Raw genomic sequence first — 15,032 nt, forward strand, 5'->3', positions numbered from 1 at the left:
CACTGGGACCAGCAGCCTACAACTATTCCCAAAACTACTCCAGTGTTTTACTTCCAGCTAAAAACTCACATACCTTGAAATGAGGCTACAGTAACACACTTTCGGGCTTAATTTACAGAAAATGTTACTCTTACATAAACAGAATGCTTTTCCCCAAAACAATTATACTATTATGCAAAACATAAGGGATTTGTCTGAATAAATGCACTCCTGAGAAATGGCATTAGTTTGGTTTACAAAATACCAGATAATTCATTTTGCAAAGAGAAGAAAGAAAACTGCAATAAATCAGTATCATAAGATCAAAAGTTAATCTAATCAACAAGAAGGTCAACTTATTATGGATGAAATGTACTAAAGAAACAGAGAATTGCCATGATCTTTGACTGACAGTTTGTAAAAAAAAGTTTATATTTTTATTATTAAAAGAACTACTGTAATAATAACTATAGTCTCCTATTGTAGTAGGTCTGCAGAGTTTACAAGCAGGAAAGATTAGACAAAGCAACAGAACAAAAAAAAAAAAAAAAAAAAAAAAAAAAAAAAAAAAAAAAAAAAATTCCCTTTTACCAAAAGCTGGAAGAGTGGCTTCATCCTGCTCAGAGAGAATCCCTCCTTCAGAGCCAGTCGGCTCAGTCCTGCATTATGAGGTTATTATGCTTTTTTCCCTTTAGCAGAGAAAAGAAATTCTGAGAAAAAGTCTGGAGGTTTGACAATTCTGAAGCAGCATGTATTAATTACTCAAAACATTTCCACTAACAAATATATTTCAGGGTGTTTCTAGAAGCAGCTATGGTTATTAGCATAACCTCCTTTGGAAGGGTAGGACCCCTTTTCAAGGAACAAGCTGAAGGAGGGCCAGTCCAACTGCTGAACACTTCCTTTTCCATCAGCTCTGGCTGATAGGGAGGGTGGGTTCACAGGTGGCACCTCCTTCCTAACCACATCTAACACCATATAATGGGGACAGCCAGTTTCCAGTTTGCAGTTATTGATTAAAGAAGCCATTGGATGACTGAATTTCTTGTAGGGAAGCAGACAGTACTCAAAAGGACCATCAGTAACAAAAAAAACTTTTGAAAGGCCTTACTGAGGAAAAAACAAATTATACTATACTTGTTAAACAGAACCTTTACTACACACTCTGTTATCTGAAAACTAAACTGAAACTGATTGCAAGTTGGCAAAGAAAAGAAAAAGCAGACTCAAAGTTCTGGTTTTATAGATACAGGAAAAGCCTGTCTTCAACCACCTCCTTTCTGCCTGGAATGCAGCCATGAGTCACCGTGGATTGAAACACCAGAAAACAGTTATAAAGCAAATAAAAGTACACAAATCCTACCTAACTGTATCATGTTTCCAGCAGTTGCAAATTTGTGGTTTAATTTAACCACAGTACTTTGAAGGAAAAGAAAATGCATGACCACAGATTATCCTAAAGTTACTGTTATGACAAAGTTCAGCCATCCTGAAATAAAGCAGTTTTAGCATCTTGAACATGACCTCAGAGGCAGTGTTTGCGAGGTCACCAGGACACCACTGGGAGCACTGTCAGAGTGCACTTAAATGCACACATTTTGCCCCGGAATCTGACACACCCCACATGAACCAGTGACTGTAGGTTCAGATGCAACATGCAACCTAGCTCAAAACAGATGTAATCTGGTTTTTCAGAGAAATATTTATGAAAAAGTACCGACAAATACCAGGAACTTCCATGCCTATCTGAGGCTCTAGAAGGTACAAAGACTGTCAGTCTGCCTAAGTTCAAGACAGGAGCCAAAGCTACCAAATTTCCTAAATCATTTTAAAGCAAGTATCAATCAGACCTCCATCATTTTTGTTATTGTCATATTTTTAGAAATCTTTCACTTTTTACAAACATCAAAGGAAAAGATCAAGTCTTTACTGCTGATTTTAAACAAAACCAGAAAATACACAGTCTGCTTGAATATTAGGTATCAGGTCCAAAGTCTTAATATCCAGGGCTCACACAGCATGATAATTTGCTTCTACCAAAAAACAATAGTTGGTATCACAGGAACTCCTAAATAAGGTATTTGTTTACTATTCAACCTGCTGGACAAGAGGTTTGTAGTCACCCACGTTTCTACTTCTCACTAGCCAACCCAATTTTGCTGGGAATTTTCCTCTCCAAGGTGGGAGTGCACCTGGATTAAAGTTTTTCCAAACATTTATTCCCTATGGGGACACTTTTCCCAACACAACTCAACTCTGCTCATTGCTCAGTAGTGTGGAAAGAGAGACTGGGACTCACTTTTGGCTCCTTACTCTTTATCCTGCTGGTAGAGTGTGACTGCAAGAAGTTTCACGCCAGCTCCTGGAGATGGAGGAGGGAAGAGATGTAACAGACATGAGCTGTAGGGGAGGACAAGGCCAAGCAGGTGACATGAAGCACAGCTCATGACTGACTAATGCCAGCACTGCTTTTTTTTGGAATCTCAAATTCAGGATTGTGATAACACTGGTGTGTGTTCCTTTATTTTTCCTTACTCCAAATTGTCTGGAAAAATGAGCATTGGAAGAACTCGGCGCTGCACAGAGACCATTCCAAACTAGGGAATAACCTTGTGCCATTGCTTTGTCAGTCTTTCCAAATTTTATTTCCAGGATATGGCAAGTGTTATTGGGCAGATTCTGTCTACTCTAAAACCTTTTTAGCCAGCTTCCTGAGAAGTCACTTTCTGCCAGCAGTAAAACTCAAGAGCAAACAAGAAAACTGAGACAAACCCTAAGGGCTCACTAAATGCTGCCCTTGAGGGAATACGAGAGGAAAGACCAAGGGTACAGCTACTGCTTTAGGTAGATCCAGCCCTGCAGTATTATCAGCAACCTCACATAAGGTCAGGCCTAACAGCAGGTTTGAAAGCAGGAGAAGGAAGGAGTTTGTTTGTTGTCTACATTTGCTGCTCATAACAGCTGCTCCTTCCTTTAGCAGAGGGCAACGGGCGGCTGGGAAAGGTCCCAGGATCATGCTAGAGATCACAGCCTGACTGCTGGACCAGAGTGCAGCTCACAAGGAACTGGAACAAAACCCAGCTAATGGCTGAGGAGAGTGCAACAATTCTATTCAGCACTGCAGGGATTCATAAATGCTAAGCAAAGCGGAACTGATATCTGCTTGCTCTCCATATGTGCAAGAATGTCAGAATTGCTCAGTAACTGGCAAACAACCTCACATGGCATTATGTTAACCTTCCTGTTTCTCTTCTAAAGGAAGAATACTGCCATATGGTCAAAATCCTTAAAATTAATCATGTTTTCTTTTCAAATAGTTTGATGGGATATAATATATACATGTTGCAAGTGAAAGGGTTTCATTTCCCCAGATAAATTATGTTCTGCAGATACAAAACCCATGTATGTTACTTTAAAACCATGCACACTCATTGTTCAGCAGTAGGTGCTCCTCACCACATCATGTTACAGACTAGCTATTGAAGAGTAATAGACCAAAACTTGATTGGCTGCCTTTGTGCTGCTAAGTCTGAATACTGTGCTCTTACATTCATATAGGGAGGAAGTCTTGCCACAAAGCAGGATCTGGTCAATAGCTGCTCTTTCCCTTTACCACAAACATTATTTATCCTAGCTGATGCATGGTTCAGTTGTCTCAAAAAATTTTGTCAATAGGCATTTAGCCTTGAGAATCTCCCCACCCTACCAAAACAGACATGTCATCTCTCTTCAAAACAACTAAAAGATAGAAGCCTAAATGCCACTGTTAAAAATATAGAGGGTAGCACCCATTTATTTCCTGTGTGTGGTAGAAAGCTGATACCAAATCTAGAAGCAGCTTCTTCTTTCTACAATTTGCATTTACCCATGCTTACAGTAGATTGTACAAAATGCATCAGTGACTCATTTTTATGCTAGAAGTGTTTTCATTACCTACACAAAGATAGTAAATATCAGTGTTGGACAGTGGGCATGCAATGCTCTTAATTGTTCAATGGATAATGTAATTCTATCAATTACTGGAGTAATTGATAGAAACTACCCTATACAGTTGCTCCCAAAGACAATTATATCTTGTATCTTCAAACACACATTCTTAATTAACAATTAGCAACAGAGCCATCACAGTCCAACACTACTTGCTCCACATATACAAAGAGCAGTGATATATATATATAGAACAGGAAGCAAGCAGACATGAGAGAGACCTTGGAAATTTCAACAAGGTGAACAAAAATAACAAAGTAACACTTCCAGCTTCTTCCACAGATCTGGGATAAACTTCTCCATCACACTACACTGAATGAAGAAGAGCTAATTAAGAAGCTTGTGGTGAAACCTTGGCTCTGATGAAGTCATGGCAAAACTCCCACCCCCAGAAGGCCAAGATTTCATTCACAAAGCCAGACACTTAGGATACAGATTCAGCATTCAGGGGGACGGTGCTGACAAAAAGGACATTTTTTTTTTGAGGAGCACACCATGCCTTAACTAGATTCTTCTATCTAATATACAGGCAGCAGCATTTCAGAGCCAGTAATTAAGTCCAGCAAGACAAGAGGATTTCAGGTGTACTCTCCAAACGTACCCATAAATAATGTTTTCCACCAGTAAAGTATAATACACCACATGACACTGATACCAGTCCATACTCAAGAACAGGCATGTTTAATCAACAAAAGTCAAAGGCCGGCACAGACAAAATGCTAATGTGGAAAGGAAGAGGAAAGGCTTTTGGTGTCTGAAGAAAGTACTTAACATCAGTAGATCTTTGGCACAAAGCTTTGAGTACAGAAGGTTAAAATGTGAGACAATTTGCTTCCTCAGTGTTGGTTATCTGCCCTTTACATGTCTTTTATTTTTATTAAGTTGATAGCCAAATAGATATCTCAGACACAAAGTTCTTATGAGAAGGAAGGGGAAATGAGCAATTTTCAAATTTTTGTCAGACTTTTTCTACCCCGACAATGACTTCTTATATAAGACCTTGAGCATAACTGGCTTTGGAAAAGCATTCTGTCATTTAAAACTGAGAACTCAGCTGTAAGAGGACATGGCTATTTCATATTTGTCAATGAGGTAGAGGAAGTAACTCAAAGCACACTTGAAAAGGGGAACTTTTAAAACAAGAGCCTGCACAGGAAAACATGTCAGAATAATCTAACTCTCTCTGCAAGTCTACCCCACTTTGGCATATACAGACAACATGGTTTGGAGTATGCTGGTGTATACAGGTGTTAATCAGACTATCTCTAGATCTTTAATCACTTCACTGATTACACATACACAAAGGGTATTTTGGCAGCAAAGCGCAAATTTCACAAAACTTGAACTATGAACTCAATGTGAAAAAAAAAATAAGGGTAAAGCTACTCAAAACCAGGAAAGGCCTTTAAAAGACTGCATGTGCACTTGGGCTTAAATTCCACCGAGAACACATGGACCACTGAGAGCATGTGTCATCTACAGCCCTAGGCAAATATCTGAATCAGTTACTGTTCGGTAAACTTCCTTCTGTGAAGAAAAGGAAAATATTCATGGATCAGAGGAGAGATATGCACAATAGCATGGCAATTTTTGCTTCCAGACCTCAAAAAGTATGATAATGAGAATACAGCAGGTCTTGAAAGACAAATAACTAGTGGAAAAGAAACATGTCCCATATAAAGTATGCAATATCATGTTCCTACTGACCTCAAGCAGCTTACAATGTTGTCTCTTCTGCTACTAGCCCTTTCCCTCCAGCTGAAGTTCATAATGCCTGATTGTTCATCATCTATTTCAACGCAAAAGTTAAATCATCCTCAGTAATGGCTCAATTCCTGTTCTACTTCTCACTAAAATACCTGGGCTCATGTACTGTCAGACACTGGGCATTTAACTCTGGGCACAGTACTGAGGAGAAGGCAGGCTCCATCAGAAGATGGGAACTTAAAATTCCTTTAGCTAAATGCACACAAACCCACCTGGTTATAGCTTTATACTTTCAAAACAAGTTTCTCAGTTTGGAAAGTTAAGCCATAAATTAAACATTAATGGTTGCTGTCAACTTCCATTCTGTACTCTGTATAAGAAAACTTCCTGATCACATTTAACATTTTACTCTATATTTAAAAAGGAAATATTCAAATATCATATTTGTATGCCAAACACAAATACAAGCTGCAGTTTCATCATTTGTTCTCCACAGAGCAGCTCAAACTTAACCACCTAGAGCACAACTGCTGCTTCATCACCCATCTATATCTCAACAGCATGTGGGGTATCCACTGACATCAAAGTATGAAATGTGTTATTTTCAAACTAGTGAGAGCAAAACCAGCCAGTAAAATTTAGGGGCATTGATGTACCAACAGAGTAAAAACCTGTCAACTTCAAGGGGCAGTTACAGCCCACTGCTGAATGACACAGCACTGTGCTCTGGTAGCTACTGTTTTCTACCAACTCAGATTAGGGAAAATTCAAATGCACCTGATGATGCTGATTTCCTCACTGTGTAGGTTTGCTAGACGAAATGGTGAACCAAACCTACAAAAGGCATGTGGGTTGTAATGCCTGTTCTGTATCTGTGGGCTGAGCAGCTGCACAGTCCCACCTGTACTGCTCCATGTGAGACTGAACACAACACGCTGGTGAGATCACAGGACTCTGAGCAGCAGTCAGCCCAGACACACAATGCCCTCATTCTTTCTTCAACATTCTTCCTTTACTTGCTGTCGAGCAATAAATGGAGGTGGCATTAAAGCATCTGACAGCAATATTCATATCTATGTAGTCTGACAATTAATGTAGTCCTGCTGTAAGTAACATCCTTTTCTGCAATAAAATTTATGAAGCCATAATCTCATTCCTGACAATACAAAGCACCTTTATAAGACAGTAAGATTGTAAAACCATAAAACTAGATTCAAAGTCTCAAGTTAAACACCTGGGAAACACTCTGTGATGAAGTTCTACAACATTAACATTTATGTACTGATTTTTTGAAGTATACAGGAACTCATACGAATGAGGTACAAAAACTACATTGAATAAAATTTTAAATTCTTCTCATTAAACTTCAGATAGCTTAAAATATCAGCTTTACATCACAAATGATATTATCTGTAATTTCAAATCAGTCTTTCTGTTTTGAAAAATGAGGCACCGTGTCCCAGAAGTGGGCCACATGAAACACAGCATCCAATATCACTAATATTTGAACACTCCATTGTTTTTAAGGTGGTTTTCAGTTTCTGAGTGTGCTGGCTATTCTGTTTAAAATCTGGGTATTTTCAGACTTTGCACAGGGTAAAGGTAAGACCCTTCATAGGTTTATTATTCTTACCCAGTTTCTTTCATATCACAGCCTAATGTATTAGAAATAGTTAGAAACTCGATCTCTTCTTTCTTTTTTAACTTCTGACTGCATAACCCCAAACAGGTCACATTCTTCCTGACATTTACTCTCACTGTATTCAAAGTGTGGGAGTGACAATAGCTTACCTCAACAGAGTGCTGTGATGCATAACTAAATAACCATGAAGTGATCTACAACATGGAAAATAGTACAACAGCCACCGGCTGACAAAAGCAGAAGATGCAGGAGTTTCCTGGCATACAGCTCAATGTTCAGTCCATCAGATTACATTGGAAAAACTGCTAGAATGATAAAACTAATAGTTGGCACATTAAAACAGCCTTTGTACTAGTATTTGCATGATTCATTGCAAATGCTAGCTATTAAAAATGTCTTAAACTATTTTCTTTAAAATTGGAGGAAAACTGTGTAACATTGTACAAATACTCATCATTAGCACATGTATTCTATTTTCCCTTACAAATGAAAAAGGGCTTAGAAGGACAACTGAGATATAGCAAATGTGTAACAAACACAGAAATATTTAATTTGGCTATCTTCACTTTCATAAGAGCTCATACTAAATATTTACAAACCTGCTCCCACTATTATGGAAAATTGAGCCCTCTTGCAATCTCAACATAAAGACCAAGGAACATTTAAATAAATGGATAAAATCAGAGTATTGTGTAAACTATGTTTACACTACTTGTAATAAATGCACGAGGCCCAGAAACAGCTTTTAACAGTTGGGCTCTGCTAAGGATGCAAACAGAGGGAGTGATAAACTGTACAATTACAGAGAACCTGCTTCCAGCAAATCCTGTGCTCCTCATCACTCCAAAAGCTAGAGCTGCCTGCAGCTTACATTACCAGTGCTGCCCTAGAAAGCATCCTGGTCTAAAAAGCTTCCACAAACTCACTCTGTACAAATATTGTAACAAAACAATGCAGAAGCTTATCTAAATATTGGCTTTCTTCAACTGATAAATTACAAATGGAAAGTTTTCATATCCTACAGGAAATAAACAGCCTATTGTTCTAAAGGCACTGTCATGAGAAGCTTTGGGTTAAGACAACAGGGACACCAGGATAAACAGAATAGATCTTATAGTTAAAAGCCTGTTAAAAGCCCTTCCATCACCAGTGACACTGAAATGTGGCATTAAAGAAGATCAATATTTTACAAGAGAATGTCACAGGCTGAACAGGCTGTCCTGTATCTTGTATCATGTGCATAACAGTGTATTATTTGTGTCTTCAAACAAAAAGAAAACCTAATCTTGCATGTACTTTCACATATGCTTCACCATATATGACCACACACTGTATGTTGGAAGGTGTGTGCATTTTAAGTATCATTTTCCAACCTGGTATGGGCAGACCTGCACACAGACTGAAAAGCCAAGATATTGTGTCCAACCCTACCATACAGAAGTATCTAAGAGGCATTTCCCCTTGCATTTATCTGAGGACTATCTCCTCCTAAACAAATATTGTGGTTCAAAAGTGATCCATAATATATACTTACAAGAGAAAAAAGAATGTAACTGGCAAAGTACCCTGCTATATCATTTTGATTTCTTGCTTTGTTATAATGACTGTTTTCACAAGACCTAATGTCATAATAGAAAATAGAATCTGCTTCAAACGAAGGCAAGTACAGAAAGAGGAGTCTCACTGTACAAAAATATGTGAAGTACTAAACACTAAATGTAATTTAGGGCTGAAGTAATTCAATTAGCAGCATTTCCATGGTTTGGAAGAGGGCCTAGAGATCTGGCAAGGAATGTTTTTCACATTAAAGATGTACTTGTTGCCATTCCTGTGGCAACCTGCCAACATAATTACTTAAAGCAGTACCTGCAGATACTATTTTCAAGATGGCTCCACTCCCTGAGGAATCAACTGTTATTTATAGGGCCTGAAGTTATTTGATACTTGAGATAAACATACCCCTCCTTGTATCAGTGACCTGATAGTTCACATAGTTTTAATTATTTCTGTAGGCAGAATCTTGACCCCCAGTGATTTATGCACACTTGTAATCGACCCTACACTTATCATCAAAACCCAAACCATACTAATGGGCAACACTGCCTTTTGTAGGCAAGCAACACATCTGTCCTAGAGCTATGAAACCCACGAAACTGCCATGGCCTTGTTACAAATACTCCTTTGGCAAGATACTTGTTTAACCATCTCACCTGTACTTCTGAATCAGCATCAACATGCTGGAGTTGAAACCAGGTGTCTCTGTTATGATACTTCTGCAGATCTTCTTTCTGTATAGCTACCTTTCCTGAAATAAAACAAACCAGAAGCACAGTTTAAGACATGCTGTAGCTTTACCAAGATATATTTCCACCAGAACCAAGTTTTAAAACAATGATTTAGGGCCTGCCCTATACAAGAAAGGCTTTAGAGCAACAAAGGGGTTTTTTTGGGAATACTTCTGTACACAATACATAACGATGAACACAATACTGATGGATCATACAATTCTAATGAGCATCATTTTCCACTGAATTTTGTGAATGACTTGAAAATTCCTGAAGTCACCAGAGTGAAGCACTGGACACTATGGACAAGCTTGCAAATATGCTTATAACAAAAATGCCATTATTACTTCTCTGACACGCAATTAAACTTCTGGGAAGAAAAGCTTGGAAACTGTTGCAGAGGTTTTTTTTTTTGTGGCTGATGTCTTGTAACAATCCCAAATTAAATTTTCCATGCATATGTTATTGCCAATAATATTTCAGGATGAGGCATTTCACTGTATAGTTTTGTAGGAGAAGGGAAACAATTAGAGATGTCAAGTCACAGCAGATTCCCACATCTGCATTTTGGGGCCCTGTCAACCTCCTTCTCTCACTCCAATCTTTCAGACTTCACATTATGCAAGCCAGAGCCACCCAAGAGCTATCTCTGACTGTAAAGAAAAGCCGGGGGGAAAACCCACCCCAAAACACTGAAGAGTTTTAACTTTCATGTTTTTATACCCGTTTCACCACTATCAAATTAGCTGGTTTGGTAGGTACGGTAACAGCAGCCAGTTCCATGCTGGGAACTAAGAGCCCACATGAGAGTGAAGGGTCAATGCAGAAATTCCTGTGCTGCCCAGTCTCTCCCAGGCAGTATGTAAAGCACTCTCTGAGGGGCAATGAAACCTTTTCCAAGCGTCTTTCTTTGTATACACAGAGCTGAGCGTGGCATGCCTGAGGAGCACGTGATCCTCAGAAAGCTGCTCTGGGTTGGGTGGCTCCCCAGGCACTGAGCAAAGCAGCATATTTGAAGTGAAAGAATCCAGGGCAGTCAGAGACACTGACAAGGCTCAAGGAAGCTGGGGTTTGGCAATATGCTTGGGTAGACTTCTGCTGCTAAAGTGAGTTGCTCACATACAGTTTGCAACCACTGCTTTGTCATAAAAACACAGACTTTCTTTACCAAATGTTGTTAGATAAAACTCAACAATGGATATAGTTTTGTGGGAAAAAGATCACCAAGGCTACTAAATGCATGCAGTTTGACCAGATGTCAGTAAGACGTTACCCCAGCAAATGTTAACAGAACATGCTTGCAAAGAAAAAAAAGGAAAAACATATGATCGAAGACAACAAAAGTGGCAAACACAAAGCACTCTCCCTTCTGAAATCTAAAAGTTTACAGAAGTCCTAGCAGTAAGTTATTACACACCAGCATTCCCTCTATTTATGGCCTTTAGTTGGATAGCTTCACCCAGCCCTCCTGTTTGCTGGGCTACACCCCATACTATGCTGCAGCTGCATTCTTCTGCCACCTCAGGCTGTTTCTGATGACAGTTTCCAGAATTCCAGTCCCAGTTCTTAAATTACCCTGCCATTCTTCCACAACTGCCCTCCATAGTATCTGCCAGGGTTTCTGCTCTAGCTTTCCTATCAAAACTTCTGACCCATTATTTCTAAGTCTTGTTCATTCTGTTCTCAGCACCATCTTCTCACTGCTTGGCCTGTAGAGATTATCAAATCCATCTCCTGGCAAACATTTAACCAGAGATTAACAAGGGAGACTGTTTATTGGATATGCAGAGCAAGCCACTTGAAACTTCTTAGAAAAGCAATAATTAAATTACACAAACTGACAAAATTATATGCCAGGAATGGTAAATAAGACATCGGAACTGTGCTGAACATGTTATTCTGCTGAGAATCCATGGAACGATGACTCTGTTTTTTCAAAGTTTCTACTTTTATTCTCCAACCACAGTGGTTTGTGGGGAACCTAGTTTCTCTAAAACAGTTTGAGAGCATTGAAATGCATGACCTTCCACTAATTTCTTTGGACCTCACTTGAAATTGTTTACTTTCACTGCTTGCTATCCTCATGCCACCCTTTAATCTCTTGCAGAAATCCTCCACTCAGCTGCAGCGTTGCACACACTTTCCAAACACCGTCACTCACAATCAGTTTCATTCAGTCATCTCCCATGTAAGGAGTGCCTTGCAGAAAACTCAAGGATGGTTTCCCAATATCTGCACCTGTACATAGAGTATCTGGTGTGATCACTGCCCCCTATTTCAGCAGAGAGTTCCTCTGCTCTCTGCATCAAGGATGGCAGCATAACCCAGATGGGTCTGGCCACAAGGTGAGTACACGACTGCAGCACAAAGTGTTCACAGGCAATGGCACTGTTAACTCCGAGGGAGTTAACGTGATGATACAACTGTTTTCATTAGGAAACTGTTTGAACAGCACTGTTTGCTCTGCATACAAGCAAGTTTTATTAATGACTGGAACTTATTGACTGGGTTGGCTGTTACCCAGGTGTTTTCATTGCATACCAAATGATCCACAAAGAAGAAAAATCTACTAGGGAAAAAAAAAAGAGGGTGGCAGTAAAAAGAAGGCCTACAGTTTGGCCAGTCTAAACATACACGAAGATATATTACTGATAAGGCAGAATGCTTCATCTGCCCTATTAAAGAGTTCTCTGCATATACACAGAGGAGCTTCCCTCACAATTTGTTAATAACTCTACCTGCATCAGCCATCTCCATATGCTCATCCACCTCACACTCCTCCTCATCACCAGACACAGTGCAGGTGCTGAGCATGGTCATGTTTCTACTCTGGTCTACACAGCCACTGCTCTTCCACTGACTGACCTATGTCTGACCTGGCTCCAACTACTTCCAGCAGCACCAGAACTAGGTTAAATCTAGGCCAATAATCACAAGCTGTTGGCACCTGTCACTTGACCTGACACTACACGATAAGAACCTGTAATTCTCTTTTGAAGATAAAACCCGACATGAGAGGTCAGAAAGATTTACCACCACTTATTTAAAGGATGTTTTCCTCCTTGTGGTTCTTCAGCATGCTCCAAAACACGAGCCCATTGTCTTGCACTATTTCTCAAGACTTGGGTGGCTTCCAGACGGCATCAAGAAACTCTAAATCTTGAACCTGAGGCACCCAGCCACTCCTGCTGGTTTCCTCAGAGTGGCCTCAGGCTGCAGAGTCTGCATCTGTTTAAGCTTTTAGACACTGTATGGGAAGAGGCAGGAAACAGCCAAGCTTGTTGAACAATATAAGGTGTAATTTCAAAACTCAGTGTAAGTTACATTTTTAGAAGCTAGATTCTCAGCAATAACCAGCAAAGATGAAGTAAAAACAACCTTCTCATCTGAACTACTTTCTTTCTGAAGCCTGATGTTCACCACAACCTCAGACTGGGGGAGGGTAGGAAAACCTCACACACTCCTGTGTGTTTTCCATCCATATGGCAGCATTTTCCCTATGACTGCCACACGCCCCCCCCCCATCAGACTGAACAGATCTTCACTGGAACATTTAAATCCTAAGCTCTGTGCTCAAAACAAAGGTGCAACATGCCACAACCGAGCTCTTCCTTCTGTGAACTTCTCTTTAGGAAAAAACAACTTATCTATTATTGAGGAGACAACTTACAGATTAATAAAGTTACTACCAAGGCCCTGGATGATTTTAAAGCTGCAAATTTTGCTTTAGAATCCCTGATACAAACTGATTTAAGAGCCTCCTACATTCTCAACCCATGCAGCCCTGTCCTCTCAGCAGGGCATACTGAAACTGTTCAGGAAATCAAGCAAATGTAAAAAAACACCAAACAATGAAAATAAATACTCTGTGCAAAGAGAAAAGAATTAGAAATAAGTTTCATGTATCACATGTGGGTGGTGTTGGCATTTTTAACACAAAGGTCGTTTCAACTGACCTGTTTTAGAGCTTCCCCACTCAAGAGCCACATTAATATAGCTAGAAGACAGTAGGACATCAGTAATTTGGGCACAGAGGCAGAGATTTTGAATGGAGAAGGGTAGAATTTCTGGCTACACTGCCTGGGAAAGTACTTGTGGAAGCACTGCACCTTCAGTGCCCATCCCTCATTAGTTACAAACATTTTTACAAAGCAAGTCGATGCAGCCCACTAACTTGTCCCTGAACATGCCTAAGCAAGTCAGAGTCAATATCCCCATACAAAAACTTAACAAAATTGATAATTTGGCCCAGGTATTCTCCAGCCGTACACAACCACCTTCTGTCTGCATTACCTGTTGGTGTCAAAAGGGTTAGGTATTGGTTGAAGGATTACATCCCACCTTTTAAGAGTAATTTCCTACTTTGCAGATGATATATGTGAATGTTTATGACAGATGCTAGACTAGTAGAAGATTTCTTTACTGAAAAGGTAGTCACAGCAGCAATAGAAAGGAGCCTATCATTTTAAGAGGGCTCAAGGCCCTACCTGAACCATGATCCAACATGTCTGGATCCAGAAGTAATTTTACAGAAGCCTAAAATAAGAGTATTTCGGAAGCTCTTGTATCTTCTTTTTAGGTTATCTTTATCTTGGAATACTTACACAGTGAAAACAACAGAATTTTACACACTGATGCCAAGTGAGCTGAAATAATATATAATATATATTATATAAAATCTTTCATTATCAGTGACTGCAGTACAGTTAATTTAAAACAATGGGTTAGGTCTGAGTCACATATTAAAAGGCCCCAAAAGTCTAATCAACTGAGTCTTCTCCCAGCTCTGAACAGAGACTTTGTCTCCTTCCTATATAATGCAGAATTAGGCAATAAGTGGGCCTCAAAGCTACTTCAGAAGTTGTTTCATGTTAGCATGTTAAGTGCACAGACACACCGTGTCACTGTATTGATTTAATAGAACTGATATGAAGGTATACAAAGAAAGTTGCTTTCAGTAGTTGGAAAGACTAAGGACAAATCAGAATCAATTTTAATCAACACTTTAGGCTGTGAGAGCCTAATTATCTTGAAGCAAGAAGCATCACTGCTATTCCTGCCTACCTAGAGTTTTATAATTACCTTTATGAAAGGTTATTTGTCTTTAAATGAAAGTACAGAAACACTGACTACCTTGTTCAAGAACAGCACAAATTCACTTACCTCTTCCATAACACAGAAAAAGATCAAAACAAGCAAGCTCCCTATTTCAGAGTTACAAAGATAAAGATGAGAATTAGGGGCAACATAAGGCTTCAGAGCCTTGGAAGCAGCAGAATTACTCCCTCATGGCTCCTGTGCAGTGCACCATGAAGCACAAGCACTATTAGACCATCTGCTACAATGGGTAAGAATTTAGTGGCAATAATAGCAGAACATTTCCAGCACAGCATTAGTGCATCCACAGAGAGCACTGAGGTATGTGATATTCA

The 15,032-nt window shown here is 39.5% G+C and overlaps 1 protein-coding gene across 2 annotated transcripts in view; it reads right to left on the reverse strand.

Annotated features, from left to right (window-relative positions):
* The window catches only part of RASA3 (RAS p21 protein activator 3), a 171,438-nt gene that overhangs the window by 59,591 nt on the left and 96,815 nt on the right, over positions 1 to 15,032 (reverse strand). For both annotated transcript variants that reach the window (XM_083854658.1, XM_083854657.1), the window contains one exon: positions 9,526 to 9,620. In XM_083854658.1, coding sequence (XP_083710784.1) covers positions 9,526 to 9,620 — 95 coding nt within the window. The remainder of the gene's footprint in view (positions 1 to 9,525; positions 9,621 to 15,032) is intronic.

Source organism: Zosterops lateralis (assembly GCF_965231275.1).
Source record: "Zosterops lateralis genome assembly, chromosome: 2".
NCBI classification, from domain to species: Eukaryota; Metazoa; Chordata; class Aves; order Passeriformes; family Zosteropidae; genus Zosterops; species Zosterops lateralis.